This window comes from Dama dama, chromosome X, assembly GCF_033118175.1.
Source record: "Dama dama isolate Ldn47 chromosome X, ASM3311817v1, whole genome shotgun sequence".
Lineage (NCBI taxonomy): Eukaryota > Metazoa > Chordata > Mammalia > Artiodactyla > Cervidae > Dama > Dama dama.
The window spans coordinates 91,072,160-91,092,852 of record NC_083714.1 but is presented as its reverse complement, the minus strand read 5'-3'; the positions used below and the strand labels follow the sequence as shown (position 1 = coordinate 91,092,852).

Sequence of the window (20,693 nt, the reverse complement as noted above, 5' to 3'; positions counted from 1 at the left end):
GAATAAGACACATTAAATTAAATCTCTTTTTAAACAGCCTTCAGTCTATCAGTGTTCCTTGTTTAGGAGTATAAAGTATGTACAAGTGTATGTATGTGTATATATGTGTGTGTGCGTGTGTGTGTGTGTGTGTTTGTATGTATGAGTATGCTGCTGCTGCTGCTGCTAAGTTGCTTCAGTCGTGTCTGACTCTGTGCAACCCCACAGACGGCAGCCCACCAGGCTCCGCCACCCCTGGGATTCTCCAGGCAAGAACACTGGAGTGGGTTTCCATTTCCTTCTCCAATGCATGAAAGTGAAAAGTGAAAGTGAAGTCGCTCAGTTGTGTCCGACTCTTTGCGACCCCATGGACTGCAGCCTACCAGGCTCCTCCGTCCATGGGACTTTCCTGGCAAGAGTACTGGAGTGGGTTGCCATTGCCTTCTCCAATGTATGAGTATGAGCTTTGCGACCCCATGGACTGCAGCCTACCAGGCTCCTCCGTCCATGGGACTTTCCTGGCAAGAGTACTGGAGTGGGTTGCCATTGCCTTCTCCAATGTATGAGTATGAGCTAATGTGAAACATTTACGTTGTTTTTTACACTAAATACCATTATCTGCCTATTTTATCATCATTTCTTTTTTATCCTAAAATTTACTCACAGTAGACAACACTTTCTGATTGTACAAAAGAAGATTTTTTCAAAAATATCTGTTGTCATAGAAGTATATTTTATTCTTCCTTTCTGCACTGCAGAAGAAACTGTCACAATATGTTATTTGAAAAAAAAGGAATACTGGAGCAAATGTCTAAACTGGATTTCAAAATGTGAATCAATGCTTTCACAGTTGCATTAACATAATATTCAAAGTAAAAGCCTTTTATACCTTGTTTGCTAGGTTTATAATGTTGAGAGCCTTATCATAATATTCGCTGCTGTCCCAATCCAAATAAACGGTGGCTAGTAACCGCAGAACTTTAGCCTATAATTGAAAATAGAAAACACACACACACACAGTTGAGGGTTAAATTGCAATACAACAGCTGACTATGACTTACACAGTGACAGGCATTTCTCAAACCTCAATCATAATTATGAAATACCATTTCCTTAAGCAACGACATAGCCTTATGATATGTCTCAGCATTACATTACCAACACCAAACACCATCTGAGCATTTTATAGTAATAGTTTATTTAAATTTAATATAATTCTGATAATATAATTATTTTCTTAACAGTTTTCTAGTGCTACAGTACTTTATCATTCCCACTTTGAAAATAAGGAAATTAAAGCCCAGCAATATTTAATGTAATCATCTTATCACCTACTATTTTGGTAGCATTATATTAGGTATCCATCAAAAACAATAAATAGAAAGACATAATTCTTCTCTCAAAGTCTTTATAGTCTAGTTCAGATTAACCAACTGGACCACTACTTCAGTAGGAACAGATACTCTTTCCTATAGAGACGATTTCTCCCAACACAACCAAGTTTTAAAATTAATAAAGTATTTCTTAATTAAGTCAGTTTCTCCAGCCAGGTCTACATTGATAAGGAGAGTAATTCCGGCCAGCACAGACTTATTTAACTACAGATTCACATTTTCAAAGAAGGAGGCCTATTTCCATGAATATTCTACCTTTAAGTATAGTGAGGAAAGTAGGACCAGGCAAAGGTGGTCTTCTAACTTTAAAAAAAAAAAATGTTGAACACATTATGGCTCTGTGAATCTTTGAGAAAGGACATTTAGGGTGTCACACCTTTGAGTTTTTTAATTCAAAAACTAAGATGGATATAATGTACTTAATATCATTATTATTATCGTGGAACAACTCTCAACTTATAAACTCCTGCAGAGGACTTTGATGGATTAATTATGGCATCTCTGAAAAAGACTGCAGTTACTCTGTAGTAGTAAAAGGGTCAAACAATCAGAAAGATAACACAAAATGGATGAATCTCAAAACTATTATGTTAAGCAAAAGAAGCCAGAAATAAAACAGTACATACTGTATGATTCATTTATACAAAGTTCAAGAAAAGCCAAAATTAACCTACAACAATAAATATCAGAATACTGGTTTTATCAGGAGGGTAGGAATAGCTATTAACTGGAAAGGGGCCAAGGTAACTTTTGAGGGTGATGGAAATGTCTGTATCTTCATCTGTGTGGTAGTTACAAGACTATATAGATAAACTGAAATTCATCATGCTGTATACTCTTAATATTTGTACAGTTCAGTTCAGTCACTCAGTCGTGTCTGACTCTTTGTGGCCCCATGAACTGCAGCATGCCAGGCCTTTCTGACCATCACCAACTCCCGGAGTCCACCCAAACCCATGTCCATTGAGTCGGTGATGCCATCTAACCATCTCATCCTCTGTTGTCCCCTTCTCCTCCTGCCCTCAATCTTCCCCAGCATCAGGGTCTTTTCAAATGAGTCAGCTCTTCACATCAGGTGGTCAAAGTACTGGAGTTTCAGCTTCAATATTAGTCCCTCCAATGAACACCCAGGACTGATCTCCTTTAGAATGGACTGGTTGGATCTCCTTGCAGTCCACAGGACTCTCAAGAGTCTTCTCCAACACCACAGTTCAAAAGCATCAATTCTTCGGCGCTCAGTTTTCTTTATAGTCCAACTCTCACATCTATACATGACCACTGGAAAAACCACAGCCTTGACTAGACGGACCTATGTTGAGAAAGTAATGTCTCTGCTTTTCAATATGCTGTCTAGGTTGTTCATAACTTTATCATATATATATATATATATGTATGTATGTATAAGTTATACCTCAATAAAGTATTGCTAGCATGAAAGAAAAACTATTTCATAATATTACTTCTCCATACCTCACAATATGTATATTAGGTATCAATCACACTTAAATCCTATCTTCCATCTTCATTTCCTCCTTCAGATGTCTTCTCAACTAGATCCTTTGCCTTGAATCCCCTTTGCCCTCCCTTTTAACTATATGAACTCCATATGCTTTTCAAGTCTATCTCCTACCAGAAGGTTTCCTTTTTTGTATTCTTTTGTTTTTTGGTTATGCTGGGTCTTCAGTGCTGCACGGGCTTTTCTTTGATTGGGGCAAGCAGCGGCTACTTTTTAGTTGTGGTATACAGGCTTCTAATTGTGGTGGCTTCTCTTGCTGTGGAACACAAGCTTTAGGGTGCAAGGGCTTCAGCAGTTGTAGCTCGAGGGCTCAGTAGTTGCAGTTCCCGGGATCTAGAGCACAGGCTCAATAATTGTGGTGCACAGGCTTAGTTGCTCCATGGCATGTGGGATCTTCCTGGACTAGGGATAGAACCCATTTCTCCTGCACTGGCAGGTAGATTCTTTACCACTGAGCCACCAGGGAAGTCATCAGAAGACTTCTTCAAATATTCTCGTCAACACTAATATCCCCATATTTTGTATACCCTTCTGCATACTTCAGCTTAGTACCACACAGTCTGTCACTTATTTTTCTCATATTGTTTCACTTGTACTCTTTTTTTTTTTTAATCTTCTTTTGACATTTTAATTGAAGTAAAAAATCTATACAGAAAAAGTTCAAAAATCTCAATGGTACAACTCAGAATTTTCTCAGGGTGAACAAACATATATTAACAACACAGAAATCAAGATACAGAACACTAGTCTCATCTCATACCTCTTTTCAGACACTATGCAAAACAAGGATAACCAATTATCTGACTTTTAACACCATGTATTAGGTCTACCTGCTTTTGGCATTCATATTTATGTAAATATACAGTACATACTACCTTGTATTTTGCTCTGTTCAACATTATATGTGAGGACATCCACATAGTTACAATTATTATAATCTATTCTCATTGCTATATAAAATTCTAATATCTAACACTATATCAAAATATATTCTTATTATTTTTAATTGTCACAAAATACACATAACAGAAAATTGATCATTTTAACCATTTTTAAGTGCATGGTTCAGTAATATTAAGTATATTCACACTGTTGTGCAACCATCACCATCATACATCTCCAGAACTCTTAATCTCACAAAATTGAAACTCTATACTCATTAAACAATAGTTCACCATGTTCTCCTCTCTCCAAACCTCTGCAACTACCATTCTATTTTCTGTCTCTATGAATCTGACAATCTAAGAAACCTCATTTAAATGGAATCATACAGTATGTCTTTTTGTGAATGGCTTACTTCACTTAGCATAAAGTCCTCAAGGTTCATCTATGTTGTAGCATGTGTCAGAAATTCTTTCCTTTTCATGGCTGAATAATATTACATTGTATTCACTTATATTAGTTTCATCTTTTAAACATAAGCTTCTAAGGGTAGAGGCAATGTTTTATGCTTCTCTTTTATTCCCTATCTACCACATGCCAGAGGTATGTAAGTATTCAGTTACACTTTGATTGATATATTGTAATAATGTAAGAAGCAGAGATGGATATTCAAAAAAATTCCATTCTGTTATGGCATGTATTAAATTAGCTTTATATCAGATTTAGTACATAATCACATTTTATTTGATTAAATGGTAAAATTAAACTTCCATACCAGGCATGTACTATCTGAGTGGTTACAGGAAACCTAAAACTTTTGAGCATGTAAATAAAAGCTAAAACGTATATAGACAAACATTGTCCTAAGCACTTTACATGTATTAACTCATGAGTATAAGAATCTACCTGGATGATAGATTCTACAAGTTTATCAACTTTATAAAAACTAACACACTGAGGTATTAAGTGATGTGCCCAATGAACACTCACAAATAGAGGGATAGATTATTATAAATTTATTAAAATAATATAAACTGTATTTCTTCAACCTACTTCTACAATATTTAACATGATCCTTACCAGCATTTCTGGCTCAACAGAATTCCTGTCCGTCCTCCCAATATCATAGCTTTGGCTGTAATTTAAAAAGGAAAAAAGCATATATATATATATGCACATTTATTTCAAATTATACTTTTTTTTTCTAGATTACATATTACTAAGAACACATGTGATAATTATACTTAATTGCAACTTTTCTATTTTGCACTACAACCAATTATTAGCCAATTAATACATAAAAATAAATTGTATAAAGCAATATTTTCTAACTTTAGAAAACCACAATTTCCTCGGGATCTATATTCAATAAATCAACACCATAATTACAGTATTGCTCTTCTCCACTTGGCTATATATACTACATAAAAGTGTTTTACATGTGTGTACAAGCCCTTACTTTATGAGTACATTTTATTTTTTTACACTTACTTATATTAGTTGGAGACTAATTACTTTACAATATTGTAGTGGTTTTTGCCATACATTGACATGAATCAGCCATGGGTGTACATGTGTTCCCCATCCTGAACCCCCCTCCCACCTCCCTCCCCATTCCATCCCTCTGGGTCATCCCAGTGCACCAGCCCCAAGCACTTGTCTCATGCATCAAACCTGGACTGGCGATCTGTTTCACAATTGATAATATACATGTTTCAATGCTATTCTCTATGAGCACATTTTAAAGTATAAGAAATATATTTTTATAATAAATACAAGCGTTTTCATGAAAACAAATGCTTCAGCAATATTTATTATGCTTCACAACACCCTTGTGACGCACAATATTAGTTCCATTTTGCAGCTGAATGAACCAGTTTAGAAGTTAAGTGATTTCTAATATTTCCTAGATTAATACTGAAAATGAGAGCAAGGGGTTGGGGAGTAAAGAAAATTGACTTTCAGTTATCTGCTTTAATTTCCATACTGTATTATCTATGGGACATTCTGATAACCAGAAATAATATATGAATATGAGTCTCAGGTTTTCAAAACACCTAAAAGCAAAACAAAGATCATTCACCATAAAATTGGTATTCCAAGGAAGAAAGTCAATAAAATTTTGGTGAACTGTGCTAAATTGTAGCCATTGTTTTGAAAAATTTCTTTTAAAAAACTCTGAAAGACCCAGAACTACCAAACTGAGTTTTCAGCTTGCTAACGAGGGTATAAAGCTGGCCTATATTTTAACAGCCTCATTGAAAGCCCTGTCTCACATTAAACCTTCTACTTCCAGTTTTTTAAATAATCAATGAAAATAGAACTTCTGCAACTGTGGTATCAAGGAGTTCTTGGACCCTCTCCCCAGTGAAACAACTATCTGCCTGGAAAAATCATTAAAACAACCATTTAAGGTCTCTGGAAAGTGTCATAAGGGCATACAGCAATTGAAAAACATTAATTGAACAAAACCAACAGAATTTCAATAAAAACAGTGAGAGTCTCTGGCATTTGAGCCATGATTTGCTCCTATCCACACCACATCCATGTGATGGAAGCTACTCCAGATGAGTGTTGTCAAGAAAGGAATTAGGCAGTGGGGTGGGGAGATGAGTGAAATAGGTGACAGAAATCAAGAGGCACAAGCTTCCAGTTTTAAAATAAATAAGTCATGGAGATATAATGTACAGTATAGGGAATACAGGCAACTAAACTTGTGGTGATCATTTTATAAGGTACAAAAATATCAAACCACTATGTTGTACACCTGAAACTGATATAATGTTGAAAGTCAATTATACTCCAATTTAAAACAAAAAATAAGTTGGAATTCCCTCTTCCTCCAAGTCCTAGACTCAGGCTGCTAGCCTCTCTTATCTTCCCCAAATCTGTGATGCAGAAGTACTATCATGGGCAGGCACAATGAAAGGACTGGGTCTTCCTTTCCCCAACTCAGTTCTCACTCTTAGGCTAAAGGCTCTGCCCCAGGTGTTAACAGCTGATCACCTTCACCCAGGCTGGCTCTTGGGGCAGAGCCTCCAGGACAGGAGGGCATACTAAGAAGATTAGGGGCTACCATCTCCACAACGTCTACCCCAGGAGGAGCTGCCACACTCCTGCCACCAACTGCGGCACTGTGGCACAGTTTCTGCCCAAGGGAAGAAGTAGGCAATAAAGAGGAAGGAAGAGCTCAGCATTTCTGCCTAAGGGAAATGACTTGAAAACCAAGCAAGAAGAGACTCCTGCCTAAGGGTATAGTCAAAAACAATGGAGATCTTAGCCAAGCTTGATTAAGGAGGAGGCTATGCATGTGGTAGGGAAGGGGGTATGTGGAAAATCTCTGTACCTTCCTCTCAATGTTGCTGTAAACTTAAAACTGTTCTAAAAAAATTCTGTCTTAAAAAAATGAAATCACATTCATTTCCTGGGGGTGGGGGGTGGCGGGTAGTGTTAGAGATTGTGCACATGCCCAAGACTACTCACTTAGGCATGACCAGAGAGAGAACATATTCGCTACAAGCCCCTGGCTGAACACAGGGCAAAATAATGAATTCACTGAACTGTGAAGACAGTCTTTAAGCCAAACACATAATCAAAAGGAAAGGGTGAAAATCAAACTGGCTAAGTGGGGCTTAAAACAACCTTTGACCAACATGGGGCTTATGTTTCCAGATGCAGGGGTGAACCCCAGAGAGCCATGAAAAGACAAAAACAGGAGAAAAAACTCTCAGCAGGGACATTAGAGGTCATATACTATTAGAAAAACAGATCTCACAGAATTAGTCCAGTCAGATAAACAAACAAACAGATGACCAAACAAACAATAAAAGAACAGTAACTACCAGAAAAGAGGGGGATAGGTATCCAAACTTGCCACAATATATTATCAAAAATGTCTAGTTTTCAACAAAATATTATATGACGTATAATAAAACAGTGCCTCATACAGAGGAAAAGGAGAAAGCAGTAGAAACTGCCTTTGAGAAGTCCTAGATATTACACTTATTAGAAAAATACTTCAAAGAAGCTATTGGAAATATGTTCAAAAAGCTTTAGGAAACCATGTTTAAATAATTAAAGGAAGGTATGGTAACAGTGATTCATCAAATAGAGAATAAGAATATATCAATTAAATGATCAAAATAATTTTAAAAAGTAGACATTCTCAAACTGAAAAGTACAATAACTGAAATGAAAAATTCACTAGAAAAAGCTCAAAGTAGATCTAAGCAGGCAAAAAGAGAATAAACAAACGTGAAGATTGATAGTGATTATACAAATCTAAACAATAAAACACAGATAAGAAAAAAAGAACAATGCCTCAGAGAAATGTGGGACATCATTAAGCACATCAATATCAACACAGAGTACCAAAAGGAGGTAAGCAAGAGAAAGGGATAGGAAACATATTCAAAGAAATAATGGTTGAAAATGTCCCAAATTTGATTAAAAAAAAATAATAATCTACTCGGTAAAGAATCCACCTACAATGTAGAAGACCCCGGATTGATCTGTGGATCAGGAAGATCTGCTGGAGAAGGGACAGGCTACCCACTCCAGTATTCTTGGGCTTCCCTTGTGGCTCAGTTGGTAAAGAATCCACCTGCAATGTGGGAGACCTGGGTTCGATCCCTGGGTTAGGAAGATTCCTTGAGAAGGGAAAGGCTACCCACTCCAGTATTCTGACCTGGAGAATTTCATGGACTGTATAGTCCATTGGGTCACAAACAGTCGGAAACGACTGAGTGACTTTCACTTCACTGCTTTTCACACATTAAGAAGCTTAACCAGCTCCATGTAGGATAACACAAAGAAATCCATACTCAGACACATTATGGTCAAATTACTCAAAGAGGAAATACTGAAAACAATAAGAGAAAAATGTTTCATCATGTAAAAGGGAATGATACATGTAAAAAGTCAGATTAACAGCTGACTCTTCATCACAAACAATGGGGGCGATGGCAGGGATGCCTTAATAAAAAACTATCAATTAAGAACCCTATATATAGTAAAAGTATTTTTCAAAATGAAGGCTAAATAAATACATTCCAAGACAAACAAAAACTGAGAATTTCTTGCTAGCCAACACGCATTCAGTTCAGTTACAGTCGCTCAGTTGTTTCCAACTATTTTGAGACTCCATGGACTGCAGCACGCCAGGCTTCCCAGTCCATCATCAACTCCCACAGCTTACTCAAACTCATGTCCATCGACTCGGTGATGCCATCCAACCATTTCATCCTCTGTCAACCCCTTTTCCTCCTGCCTTCAATCTTTTCCAGCATCAGTGTCTTTTCCAATGAGCCAGTTCTTCGCATTAGATGGCCAACATAATGGAGATTCAGCTTCAGCATTAGTCCTTCCAATGAATATTCAGGATTGATTTCCTTTAGGATTGACTGGTTTAATCTCCTTGCAGTCCAAGGGACTATCAAGAGTCTTTTCCAAAACCACAGTTCAAAAGAATCAATTCTTTGGCACTCAGCCTTCTTTATGGTCCAACTCACATCTATACATGACTACTGGAAAACGGTAGCTTTGACTAGACAGACCTTTGTTGGCAAAGTGATGTCTCTGCTTTTTAATACATTGTCTAGGTTTGTCATAGCTTTTCTTTCAGAGAGCAAGTGTCTTTTAATTTCATGACTGCAGTCACCATCTGCAGTGATTTTGGAGCCCAAGAAAAGAAAGTCTGTCATAGTTTCCATTGTTTCCTAACTATTTGCCATGAAGTGGTGGGACTGGATGCCATGATCTTCGTTTCTTGAATGTTCAGTTTTAAGCCAGCTTTTTCACTCTCCTGAATGAATATTCCTGAATATTCATTGGAAGGACTGATGCTGAAGCTGAAATTCCAATACTTTGGCCACCTGATGCAAAGAACTGACCTGACGCTGGGAAAGATTGAAGGTGGGAGGAGAAGGGGATTACAGAGGATGAGATGGTTGGATGGCATCACTGACTAGATGGACATGAGTTTGAGTAAGCTCTGGGAGTTGGTGATGGACAGGGAAGCCTGGCATGCTACATTCTATGGGGTCACAAAGAGTCGGATACAACTGAGCCACTGAACTGAACTGAAACATACAGTAAAAATCTGACACAGTTAGCTTGATAGAAATATCAGTCATGTTCTATCACCATCATATTTTCCTTCTGTAAGGTTTTCTTAAAGAGATGATGACAGAGGAGGAGCCAAGATGGCGGAGGAGTAGGACGGGGAGACCACTTTCTCTCCTACAAATTCATCAAAAGAATAACTGAACGCAGAGCAAACTTCGCAAAACAACTTCTGATCGCTAGCTGAGGTCATCAGGCGCCCACAAAAGCAGCCCATTGTCTCCGAAAGGAGGTAGGACAAAATATAAAAGATAAAAAGTGAGACAAAAGAGCTAAGGACGGAGATCCGTCCCGGGAGCTCTTAGGCGGCATTGCTTGGGGTAGGGTCCGGGCCTGAGTGCCCTGAGGACAATCGGAGGGAGCTTCTGTGAGTTGCCAACATGAACTGTGGGAGACCAAAGGAGAGAGTAAATTAACCGGCCCGAACACACTGCCGGCTGTTCGCAGAACAAAGGGACCGAGAAAATCCAGAGAAGAGCTCGCAGGCTGCGGACCGGCCCAGCCCTGCCGGAGGCAGGAGGCAGGGGGGAGGGGAAGGTCGCGGCGAGACGCAGGGCGCAGGCACCCGACCGGCGCGGGCGGGGACTGGGGCTGGGGACGGAGGGCAGAAGGCGCACGCACCCGACTGGCGCCCCCGGAAACTGAGACTGGGTCCGCGGAAGGGAGTGGGCGCGCCACACCTGGGGAGAGTGCGCCCACCGAGCCCCTGGCTGCCTGGACCGCTCTGACGGGGAAGGCACTGAGAGCAGGCTCAGCTTTTCCCTCCGCGCTTTTGTGGAACACCCGAGGGCTGGAACCTCGCGCAGCGCGGGGCGCGCTCCATATACAACAGCCGGGAGCCTGAGCAGCGCAGACGGAGAAAGCAGCGTCAGCCCCTCCTGGCAGCCCCAGCCCATCCCCGCGGCGCGAGCCCCGCGGCGCAAGCCCCTCCCCGCGGAGCGACGGAACTAGCTACCTGAATAAGAGTCCACCTCCGCCCGCCTGTGTCATGGCGGAAATGAGGCTCTGAAGAGACCGGCAAACAGAAGCCAAATAAACAAAGGGAACCGCTTCAGAAGGGACTGGTGCAACAGATTAAAATCCCTCTAGGAAACATTGACTACACCGGAGGAGCCTGTAGATATCGAGAAGCGTAAGCTGGAACGAGGAGCTATCTGAAACTGAGCCGAACCCACACTCACCGCAACAGCTCCAGAGAAACTCCTAGATATAATTTTACTTTTTTCTCTTTTTTTAATTTTTTTTCTTTTTTCTTTTTTATTTTTTCTCTTTTATTTTCCTTTAAAATCCCCTATTACTCCCCCATTACTCCTTAACTTTCATTTCCATAGACTTTTACGATTTTTTAATTAGGGGGAAAAAAAAAAATTTTTTTTTTTCCTTTTTTTTTTCTTTTTCTTTCTTTTTTTTCTTTCCTTTTTCTCTTCTATTTTCTATTTTTCTTTTTCTCTTATTTCTTTTAAAGTCCTCTAGTACTCCTCTACTACTCCTTAATTTTCATTTTCAATACACTATAACCTTACAAAAAAAAAAAAAAAGAAGAGAAGCCCTATTTTTAAACTGAAGATTATTCTCTCCCAATCTTGACTCTCTGTTTTCTACCTCAGAACACCTCTATTTCCTCCTTTCCCCTTCTCTTCCCAATCCAATTCTGTGAATCTTTGTAGGTGACTGGGCTACGGAGAACACTCTGGGAACAGACAGCTGTGTAGATCTGTCTCTCTCCTCTTGAGTCCCCCCTTTTCTCCTCCTGTTCATCTCTATCTCCCTCCTCCCTCTCCTCTTCTTCATGTGACTCTGTGAACCTCTCTGGGTGTCCCTAACGGGGGAGAATCTTTTAGCCATTAACCTAGAAGTTTTCTTATCAGGGCTGCATAGTTGGAGAAGTCCTGAGACTACAGGAAGAATAAAACTGAAATCCAGAGGTAGGAGACTTAAGCCCAAAACCTGAGAACACCAGAAAACTCCTGACTACAAGGAACTTTAAGTGATAAGTGACTGTCCAAAAGCCTCCATACCTACACTGAAACCAACCACCACACAAGAGCCAATAAGTTTTAGAGCAAGACATACCACGCAAATTCTCCAGCAACGCAGGAACATAGCCCTGAACATCAACATACAGGCTGCCCAAGGTCACACCTAACACATAGACCCATCTCAAAACTCATTACTGGGCACTCCATTGCTCTCCAAAGAGAAGAAATCAAGTTCCACGCACCAGAACACTGATGCAAGCTTCCCTAACCAGGAAACCTTGACAAGCCAATCGTCTAACCCCATCCACTGGGTTAATCCTCCACAACAAAAAGGAACCACAGACCTCCAGAATACAGAAAGCCCACTCCAGATACAGCAATCTAAACAAGATGAAAAGGCAAAGAAATACCCAACAGGTAAAGGAACATGAAAAATGCCCACCAAGTCAAACAAAAGAGGATGAGATAGGGAATCTACCTGAAAAAGAATTTAGAATAATGATAATAAAAATGATCCAAAATCTTGAAAACAAAATGGAGTTACAGATAAATAGCCTGGAAACAAAGATTGAAAAGATTTAAGAACTGTTTAATAAAGACCTAGAAGAAATAAAAAAGAGTCAATTAAAAATGAACAATGCAATGAATGAGATCAAAAACACTTTGGAGGGAACCAAGAGTAGAATAACGGAGGCAGAAGATAGGATAAGTGAGGTAGAAGATAAAATGGTGGAAATAAATGAAGCAGAGAGGAAAAAAGAAAAAAGGATCAAAAGAAATGAGGACAACCTCAGGGACCTCTGGGACACTGTGAAACGCCCCAACATTCGAATCATAGGAGTTCCAGAAGAAGAAGACAAAAAGAAGGGCCATGAGAAAATACTCGAGGAGATAATAGCTGAAAACTTCCCTAAAATGGGGAAGGAAATAGCCACCCAAGTCCAAGAAACCCAGAGAGTCCCAAACAGGATAAACCCAAGGCGAAACACCCCAAGACACATATTAATCAAATTAACAAAGATCAAACACAAAGAACAAATATTAAAAGCAGCAAGGGAAAAACAACAAATAACACACAAAGGGATTCCCATAAGGATAACAGCTGATCTATCAATAGAAACCCTCCAGGCCAGAAGGGAATGGCAGGACGTACTGAAAGTAATGAAAGAGAATAACCTACAACCTAGATTACTGTATCCAGCAAGGATCTCATTCAGATATGAAGGAGAATTCAAAAGCTTTACAGATAAGCAAAAGCTGAGAGAATTCAGCACCACCAAACCAGCTCTTCAACAAATGCTAAAGGATCTTCTCTAGACAGGAAATGCAGAAAGGTTTTATAAATGTGAACCCAAAACAACAAAGTAAATGGCAACGGGACCACACCTATCAATAATTACCCTAAATGTAAATGGGTTGAATGCCCCAACCAAAAGACAAAGATTGGCTGAATGGATACAAAAACAAGACCCCTATATATGCTGTCTACAAGAGACCCACCTCAAAACAAGAGACACATACAGACTAAAAGTGAAGGGCTGGAAAAAAATATTTCATGCAAACGGAGACCAAAAGAAAGCAGGAGTCGCAATACTCATATCAGATAAAATAGACTTTCAAATAAAGGAAGTGAAAAGAGACAAAGAAGGACACTACATAATGATCAAAGGATCAATCAAAAAAGAAGATATAACAATTATAAATATATATGCACCCAACATAGGAGCACCGCAATATGTACGGCAAACGCTAACAAGTATGAAAGAGGAAATTAATAGTAACACAATAATAGTGGGAGACTTTAATACCCCACTCACAACTATGGATAGATCAACTAAACAGAAAATTAACAAGGAAACACAAACCTTAAATGACACAATGGACCAGCTAGACCTAATTGATATCTATAGGACATTTCACCCCAAAACAATCAACTTCACCTTTTTCTCAAGTGCACACGGAACCTTCTCCAGAATAGATCACATCCTGGGCCATAAATCTGGTCTTGGAAAATTCAAAAAAATTGAAATCATTCCAGTTATCTTTTCTGACCACAGTGCAGTAAGATTAGATCTCAATTACAGGGAAAAAATTGTTAAAACTTCAAACATATGGAGGCTAAATAACACGCTTCTGAATAACCAACAAATCATAGAAGAAATCAAAAAAGAAATCAAAATATGTATAGAAATGAATGAAAATGAAAACACAACAACCCAAAACCTATGGGACACTGTAAAAGCAGTGCTAAGGGGAAGGTTCATAGCATTACAGGCTTACATCAAGAAACAGGAAAAAAACCAATTAAATAACCTAACTCTACACCTAAAGCAATTAGAGAAGGAAGAAATGAAGAACCCCAGGGTTAGCAGAAGGAAAGAAATCTTAAAAATCAGGGCAGAAATAAAAGCAAAAGAAACTAAAGAGACCATAGCAAAAATCAACAAAGCTAAAAGCTGGTTTTTTGAAAAAATAAACAAAATTGACAAACCATTAGCAAGACTCATTAAGAAACAAAGAGAGAAAAACCAAATTAACAAAATTAGAAATGAAAATGGAGAGATCACAACAGACAACACTGAAATACAAAGGATCATAAGAGACTACTACCAGCAGCTCTATGCCAATAAAATGGACAACTTGGATGAAATGGACAAATTCTTAGAAAAGTATAACTTTCCAAAACTGAACCAGGAAGAAATAGAAGATCTTAACAGACCCATCACAAGCAAGGAAATCGAAACTGTCATCAAAAATCTTCCAGCAAACAAAAGCCCAGGACCAGATGGCTTCACAGCTGAATTCTACCAAAAATTTAGAGAAGAGCTAACACCTATCTTACTCAAACTCTTCCAGAAAATTGCAGAAGAAGGTAAGCTTCCAAACTCATTCTATGAGGCCACCATCACCCTAATTCCAAAACCAGACAAAGATGCCACAAAAAAAAGAAAACTACAGGCCAATATCACTGATGAACATAGATGCAAAAATCCTTAACAAAATTCTAGCAAACAGAATCCAACAACATATTAAAAAAATCATACACCATGACCAAGTGGGCTTTATCCCAGGAATGCAAGGATTCTTTAATATCCGCAAATCAATCAATGTAATACACCACATTAACAAATTGAAAGATAAAAACCATATGATTATCTCAATAGATGCAGAGAAAGCCTTTGACAAAATTCAACACTCATTTATGATTAAAACTCTCCAAAAAGCAGGAATAGAAGGAACATACCTCAACATAATAAAAGCTATATATGACAAACCCACAGCAAGCATCACCCTCAATGGTGAAAAATTGAAGGCATTTCCCCTGAAATCAGGAACAAGACAAGGGTGCCCACTCTCACCACTACTATTCAACATAGTGTTGGAAGTGCTGGCCACAGCAATCAGAGCAGAAAAAGAAGTAAAAGGAATCCAGATAGGAAAAGAAGAAGTAAAACTCTCACTGTTTGCAGATGACATGATCCTCTACATAGAAAACCCTAAAGATTCTACCAGAAAATTACTAGAGCTAATCAATGAATATAGTAAAGTTGCAGGATATAAAATTAACACACAGAAATCCCTTGCATTCCTATATACTAACAATGAAAAAACAGACAGAGAAATTAAGGAAACAATACCATTCACCATTGCAACAAAAAGAATAAAATACTTAGGAGTATATCTACCTAAAGAAACAAAGGACCTATACATAGAAAACTATAAAACACTGATGAAAGAAATCAAAGAGGACACAAACAGATGGAGAAACATACCGTGTTCATGGATTGGAAGAATTAATATTGTCAAAATGGCTATTCTACCCAAAGCAGTCTATAGATTCAATGCAATCCCTATCAAGCTACCAACGGTATTTTTCACAGAACTAGACCAAAGAATTTCACAATTTGTATGGAAATACAAAAAACCTCGAATAGCCAAAGTAATCTTGAGAAAGAAGAATGGAACTGGAGGAATCAACCTGCCTGACTTCAGACTCTACTACAAAGCCACAGTCATCAAGACAGTATGGTACTGGCACAAAGACAGAAATATAGATCAATGGAACAGAATAGAAAGCCCAGAGATAAATCCACGAACCTATGGACACCTTATCTTTGACAAAGGAGGCAAGGATATACAATGGAAAAAAGACAACCTCTTTAACAAGTGGTGCTGGGAAAACTGGTCAACCACTTGTAAAAGAATGAAACTAGAACACTTTCTAACACCATACACAAAAATAAACTCAAAATGGATTAAAGATCTAAATGTAAGACCAGAAACTATAAAACTCCTAGAGGAGAACATAGGCAAAACACTCTCCAACATAAATCAAAGCAAGATCCTCTATGACCCACCTCCCAGAATATTGGAAATAAAAGCAAAACTAAACAAATGGGACCTAATGAAACTTAAAAGCTTTTGCACTACAAAGGAAACTATAAGTAAGGTGAAAAGACAGCCCTCAGATTGGGAGAAAATAATAGCAAATGAAGAAACAGACAAAGGACTAATCTCAAAAATATACAAGCAACTCCTGCAGCTCAATTCCAGAAAAATAAAGGACCCAATCAAAAAATGGGCCAAAGAACTAAACAGACATTTCTCCAAGGAAGACATACAGATGGCTAACAAACACATGAAAAGATGCTCAACATCACTCATTATTAGAGAAATGCAAATCAAAACCACAATGAGGTACCATTACACGCCAGTCAGGATGGCTGCTATCCAAAAGTCTACAAGCAATAAATGCTGGAGAGGGTGTGGAGAAAAGGGAACCCTCTTACACTGTTGGTGGGAATGCAAACTAGTACAGCCGCTATGGAAAACAGTGTGGAGATTTCTTAAAAAACTGGACATAGAACTGCCATATGACCCAGCAATCCCACTTCTGGGCATACACACTGAGGAAACCAGATCTGAAAGAGACACGTGCACCCCAATGTTCATCGCAGCACTGTTTATAATAGCCAGGACATGGAAGCAACCTAGATGCCCATCAGCAGATGAATGGATAAGGAAGCTGTGGTACATATACACCATGGAATATTACTCAGCCATTAAAAAGAATTCATTTGAACCAGTCCTAATGAGATGGATGAAGCTGGAGCCCCTTATACAGAGTGAAGTAAGCCAGAAAGATAAAGAACATTACAGCATACTGACACATGTATATGGAATTTAGAAAGGTGATAACGATAACCCTATATGCAGAACAGAAAAAGAGACACAGAAATACAGAACAGACTTTTGAACTTTGTGGGAGAATGTGAGGGTGGGATATTTCAAAAGAACAGCATGTATACTATCTATGGTGAAACAGATCACCAGCCCAGGTGGGATGCACGAGACAAGTGCTCTGGCCTGGTGCACTGGGAAGACCCAGAGGAATCGGGTGGAGAGGGAGGTGGGAGGGGGGATCGGGAATGGGAATACATGTAAATCCATGGCTGATTCATATCAATGTATGACAAAACCCACTGGAAAAAAAAATAATAATAATAATAAAGATTAAAAAAAAAAAAAAAAAAAAAAGAGATGATGACAGATAAGAGGTCAACAATCCATGGCATATATGATAATAACCTACATGTTATGCCACTTCAGCCTAAGTCTACTCTTATAAACCACTCCCTAGAGAATATTCATGTTCATATTTATTCTTAGCATAAACTACAGGCTCATCTCCATAGTCTTAAGCTTCCAGAAGCAATCCATGGCACCATAACATCCTTTTTTCTTTATTTTGTCCTTCCCATTCCTGTCTCCTTGGCATACTAATCTTTGATAGGTTGATGCCATCTTTCTGACTGCTCCTCCCTCAAATACTGCCAAATCTTGAAGTAAAACTTACTCTTCATTTACTTTATAAAAAGGTTGCTCATTTAAAGGAAACCTGTGGTGTGGAGATTCCTTAAGGAACTAGAAACAGAACTGTCATATAACCCAGCAATCCCACTGCTGGGCATACACACTGAGAAAACCAGAATTGAAAGAGACACGTGTACCCCAATGTTCATCAGAGCACTGTTTACAAGAGCCAGGACATGGAAGCAACCTAGATGTCCATCGGCAGACGAATGGATAACAAAGCTGTGGTACATATACACAATGGAATATTACTCAGCCATTAAAAAGAATGCATTTCAATCAGTTCTAGTGAGGTGGATGAAACTGGAGCATATTATACAGAGTGAAGTAAGGGAGAAAGAAAAACACCAATACAGTATATTAATGCATATATATGGAATTTAGAAAGATGGTAACAATGACCCTATATGCAAGACAGCAAAAAAGACACAGATATAAAGAACAGACTTTTGGACTCTGTGGGAGAAGGTGAGAATGGGATGATTTGAGAGAATAGCATTGAAACATGTATATTACCATATGTGAAATAGATCGCCAGTCCAGGTTCAATGCATGAGACAGGGTGCTCAGGGCCAATGCCCTGAGGGATGGGATGGGGAGGGAGGTGGGAGGGGGGTTCAGGGTAAGGGACACATGTACACCCATGGCTCATTCATGTGAATATATGGCAAAAACCACCACAATACTGTAAAGTAATTAGCCTCTAATTAAAATAAATAAATTAACTAACTAAATAAATAAAGGAAATCTGTGGTAAACCTACATTAAACTAGTTAGTTCCTTTGGTATACTTTTAATAATTCAATTTATAAAATATGATTTATAATAAAAATTGCCGGTATATCCCACTCATGTGAAGCAGTCTAAATTGAGACAAGTATATCTGTTATCTACATAAGCCTGTTCTGTCAGACATAGTTCTTTATAAAGTTTAATCAATCTTTGGGCCCAAAAAAGTCTTTTATACAAACAAGTTATTTGCATAAATATTTTATTAGAAGTATATATGCCTGTGAGTACTATAATCTTAATGATATTTCTATTTATTTCATTAATGGCAAATGTAATTTTCACAGTAGTTAAACTAATCAAGAGGCTATCTCCAAATAACTATAATTAACCCCATACTCAGAGAAGGGAAACATTTAGTGAATTGATTTAATATATTTTACTCCATAATCCCCTGATATTCAAAACACTTTATGTAACATCTACAGAGAAATATATTTTTCACAGAAATTCATTTAACCAGCAATTACTGAGTATCTACCATGTGTCAGAACCTGTACTGGGCATAGGTATTCAGTGAAACACAGGATTCTTGCAGATGAGTGCTATGTTTTTTCACTATTCCTTTGATATTTCCAGATTCAACACAATAGTACAAATGTCAGTATAGTAATAAGCATATAGTAAGTGCTTGATATATATTTACTTGACTAATATTAAAATATCAAAATTCATTTAAGACTAATAATTTTAGCTGATATTCCTATTTACCCACCTGCCCTTATACTCTGGGGTTAACAGATACCAATATATACCAAAGCAAAAAATAAAGATTTCCATTTTCTTGTTGGAAATACAAAGGAGGAATGGACACAGAACATGCTCTTTATGTTAGTATTTAAGAATAGAATATACTTCTCTATCAACTGGAAACATACAAAAATAATAATACATGGTAAAAGATAAATAAATTTAGCATGTTAGCTTTTGAAATCAGAAAATATTTAAACTTCCAAAGTACCCCATGGTAAGTATTAACTGAACTCTATGATAATAATGCTGAAACTACATTCATTATTTTTTTATATTACCTAAGCCAGAAAGAACTTTCTTCATATTTATTCTGCCTGTAGGTTTGTATTCCAAAGTTGTAACAGACAACATGAAGATAACAAGCCTGCAATATAAAAAACAAACAAACAAGATTATGTCAGATTCCTGGTTCTTTTAACATTAAAAAATTTATGGCATTTCAGAGTCTTTAAGACATAGTAAGTGTTCTGTACATCAAAGTAACCAATAACCCACTCATCCTTGTGCTTCCCTGATAGCTCAGGTAAAGAATCTGCCTGCAATGCAGGAAACCCCGGTTCAATTCATGGGTTGGGAAGATGCCCTGGAGAAGGGATAGGCTACCCAATCCAGTAGTCTTGGGCTTCCCTTATGGATCAGCTGGTAAAGAATCCGCCTGCAAAGCAGGAGACCTGGGTTCGATCCCTGAGTTGGGAAGATCCCCTGGTGAAGGGAAAGGCTACCCACTCCAGTATTCTGGCCTGGAGAATTCCATGGACTGTATAGTCCATGGGGTCACAAAGAGTCAGACACGACTGAGCGACTTTCACCTTCACTCATCCTTAACAAAACCTCTCAATTTATATAAAGAGGAACTAAAAATATTCAGGGTGTGGCATCAGTTACATATGGGAAAGTAATACATTACTAATTGAACTTGAAAGGTTCTTTGTAACAGAAAATGGGGAAACCAATCATTGCCCAGCAAAAGAATAGGCCTCTGTAGGTTGCCAGATTCGTTAATAAGCATTAGAAAAGAGTATATGCAAAGAAAACAAAATCACTATTGAAGAGGGGAAAAAATGAATGAATATCTTTCAAAATCAAGACAATTAAAAATAATTCTAAAGTTCAAAGCACTATCTAGTCATAAGACCTATTTAGAAATAATTAACTTGGGTCTTCCCAAGTGGCTCATTGGTGAAGAATCTGCCTACCAATGTAGGAGACACAGGTTTGATTCCTGATCCAGGAAAACCCACATGCCTCGGAGCAACTAAGCCCATGTGCCACAACTCTAGAGCCCAGAAGCCACATCTACTGAGTCCACATGCCACAACTACTGAAGCCTGTGCACCCTAGAGCCCATGCTCTGAAACAAGAGAAGCTCCCACGCTGAGAAGTCCATGCACCACAACTAGACAG

At 38.3% G+C, this 20,693-nt stretch overlaps 1 protein-coding gene across 1 annotated transcript in view; it reads right to left on the bottom strand.

Moving 5' to 3' along the window:
- Positions 1-20,693, bottom strand: part of TEX11 (testis expressed 11) — a 265,819-nt gene that overhangs the window by 158,838 nt on the left and 86,288 nt on the right. Inside the window, exons 8-10 of the mRNA XM_061137613.1 lie at positions 19,568-19,653; positions 4,852-4,906; positions 869-964 (exon numbers count right to left, since the gene is read on the bottom strand). Coding sequence (XP_060993596.1) covers positions 869-964; positions 4,852-4,906; positions 19,568-19,653 — 237 coding nt within the window. The remainder of the gene's footprint in view (positions 1-868; positions 965-4,851; positions 4,907-19,567; positions 19,654-20,693) is intronic.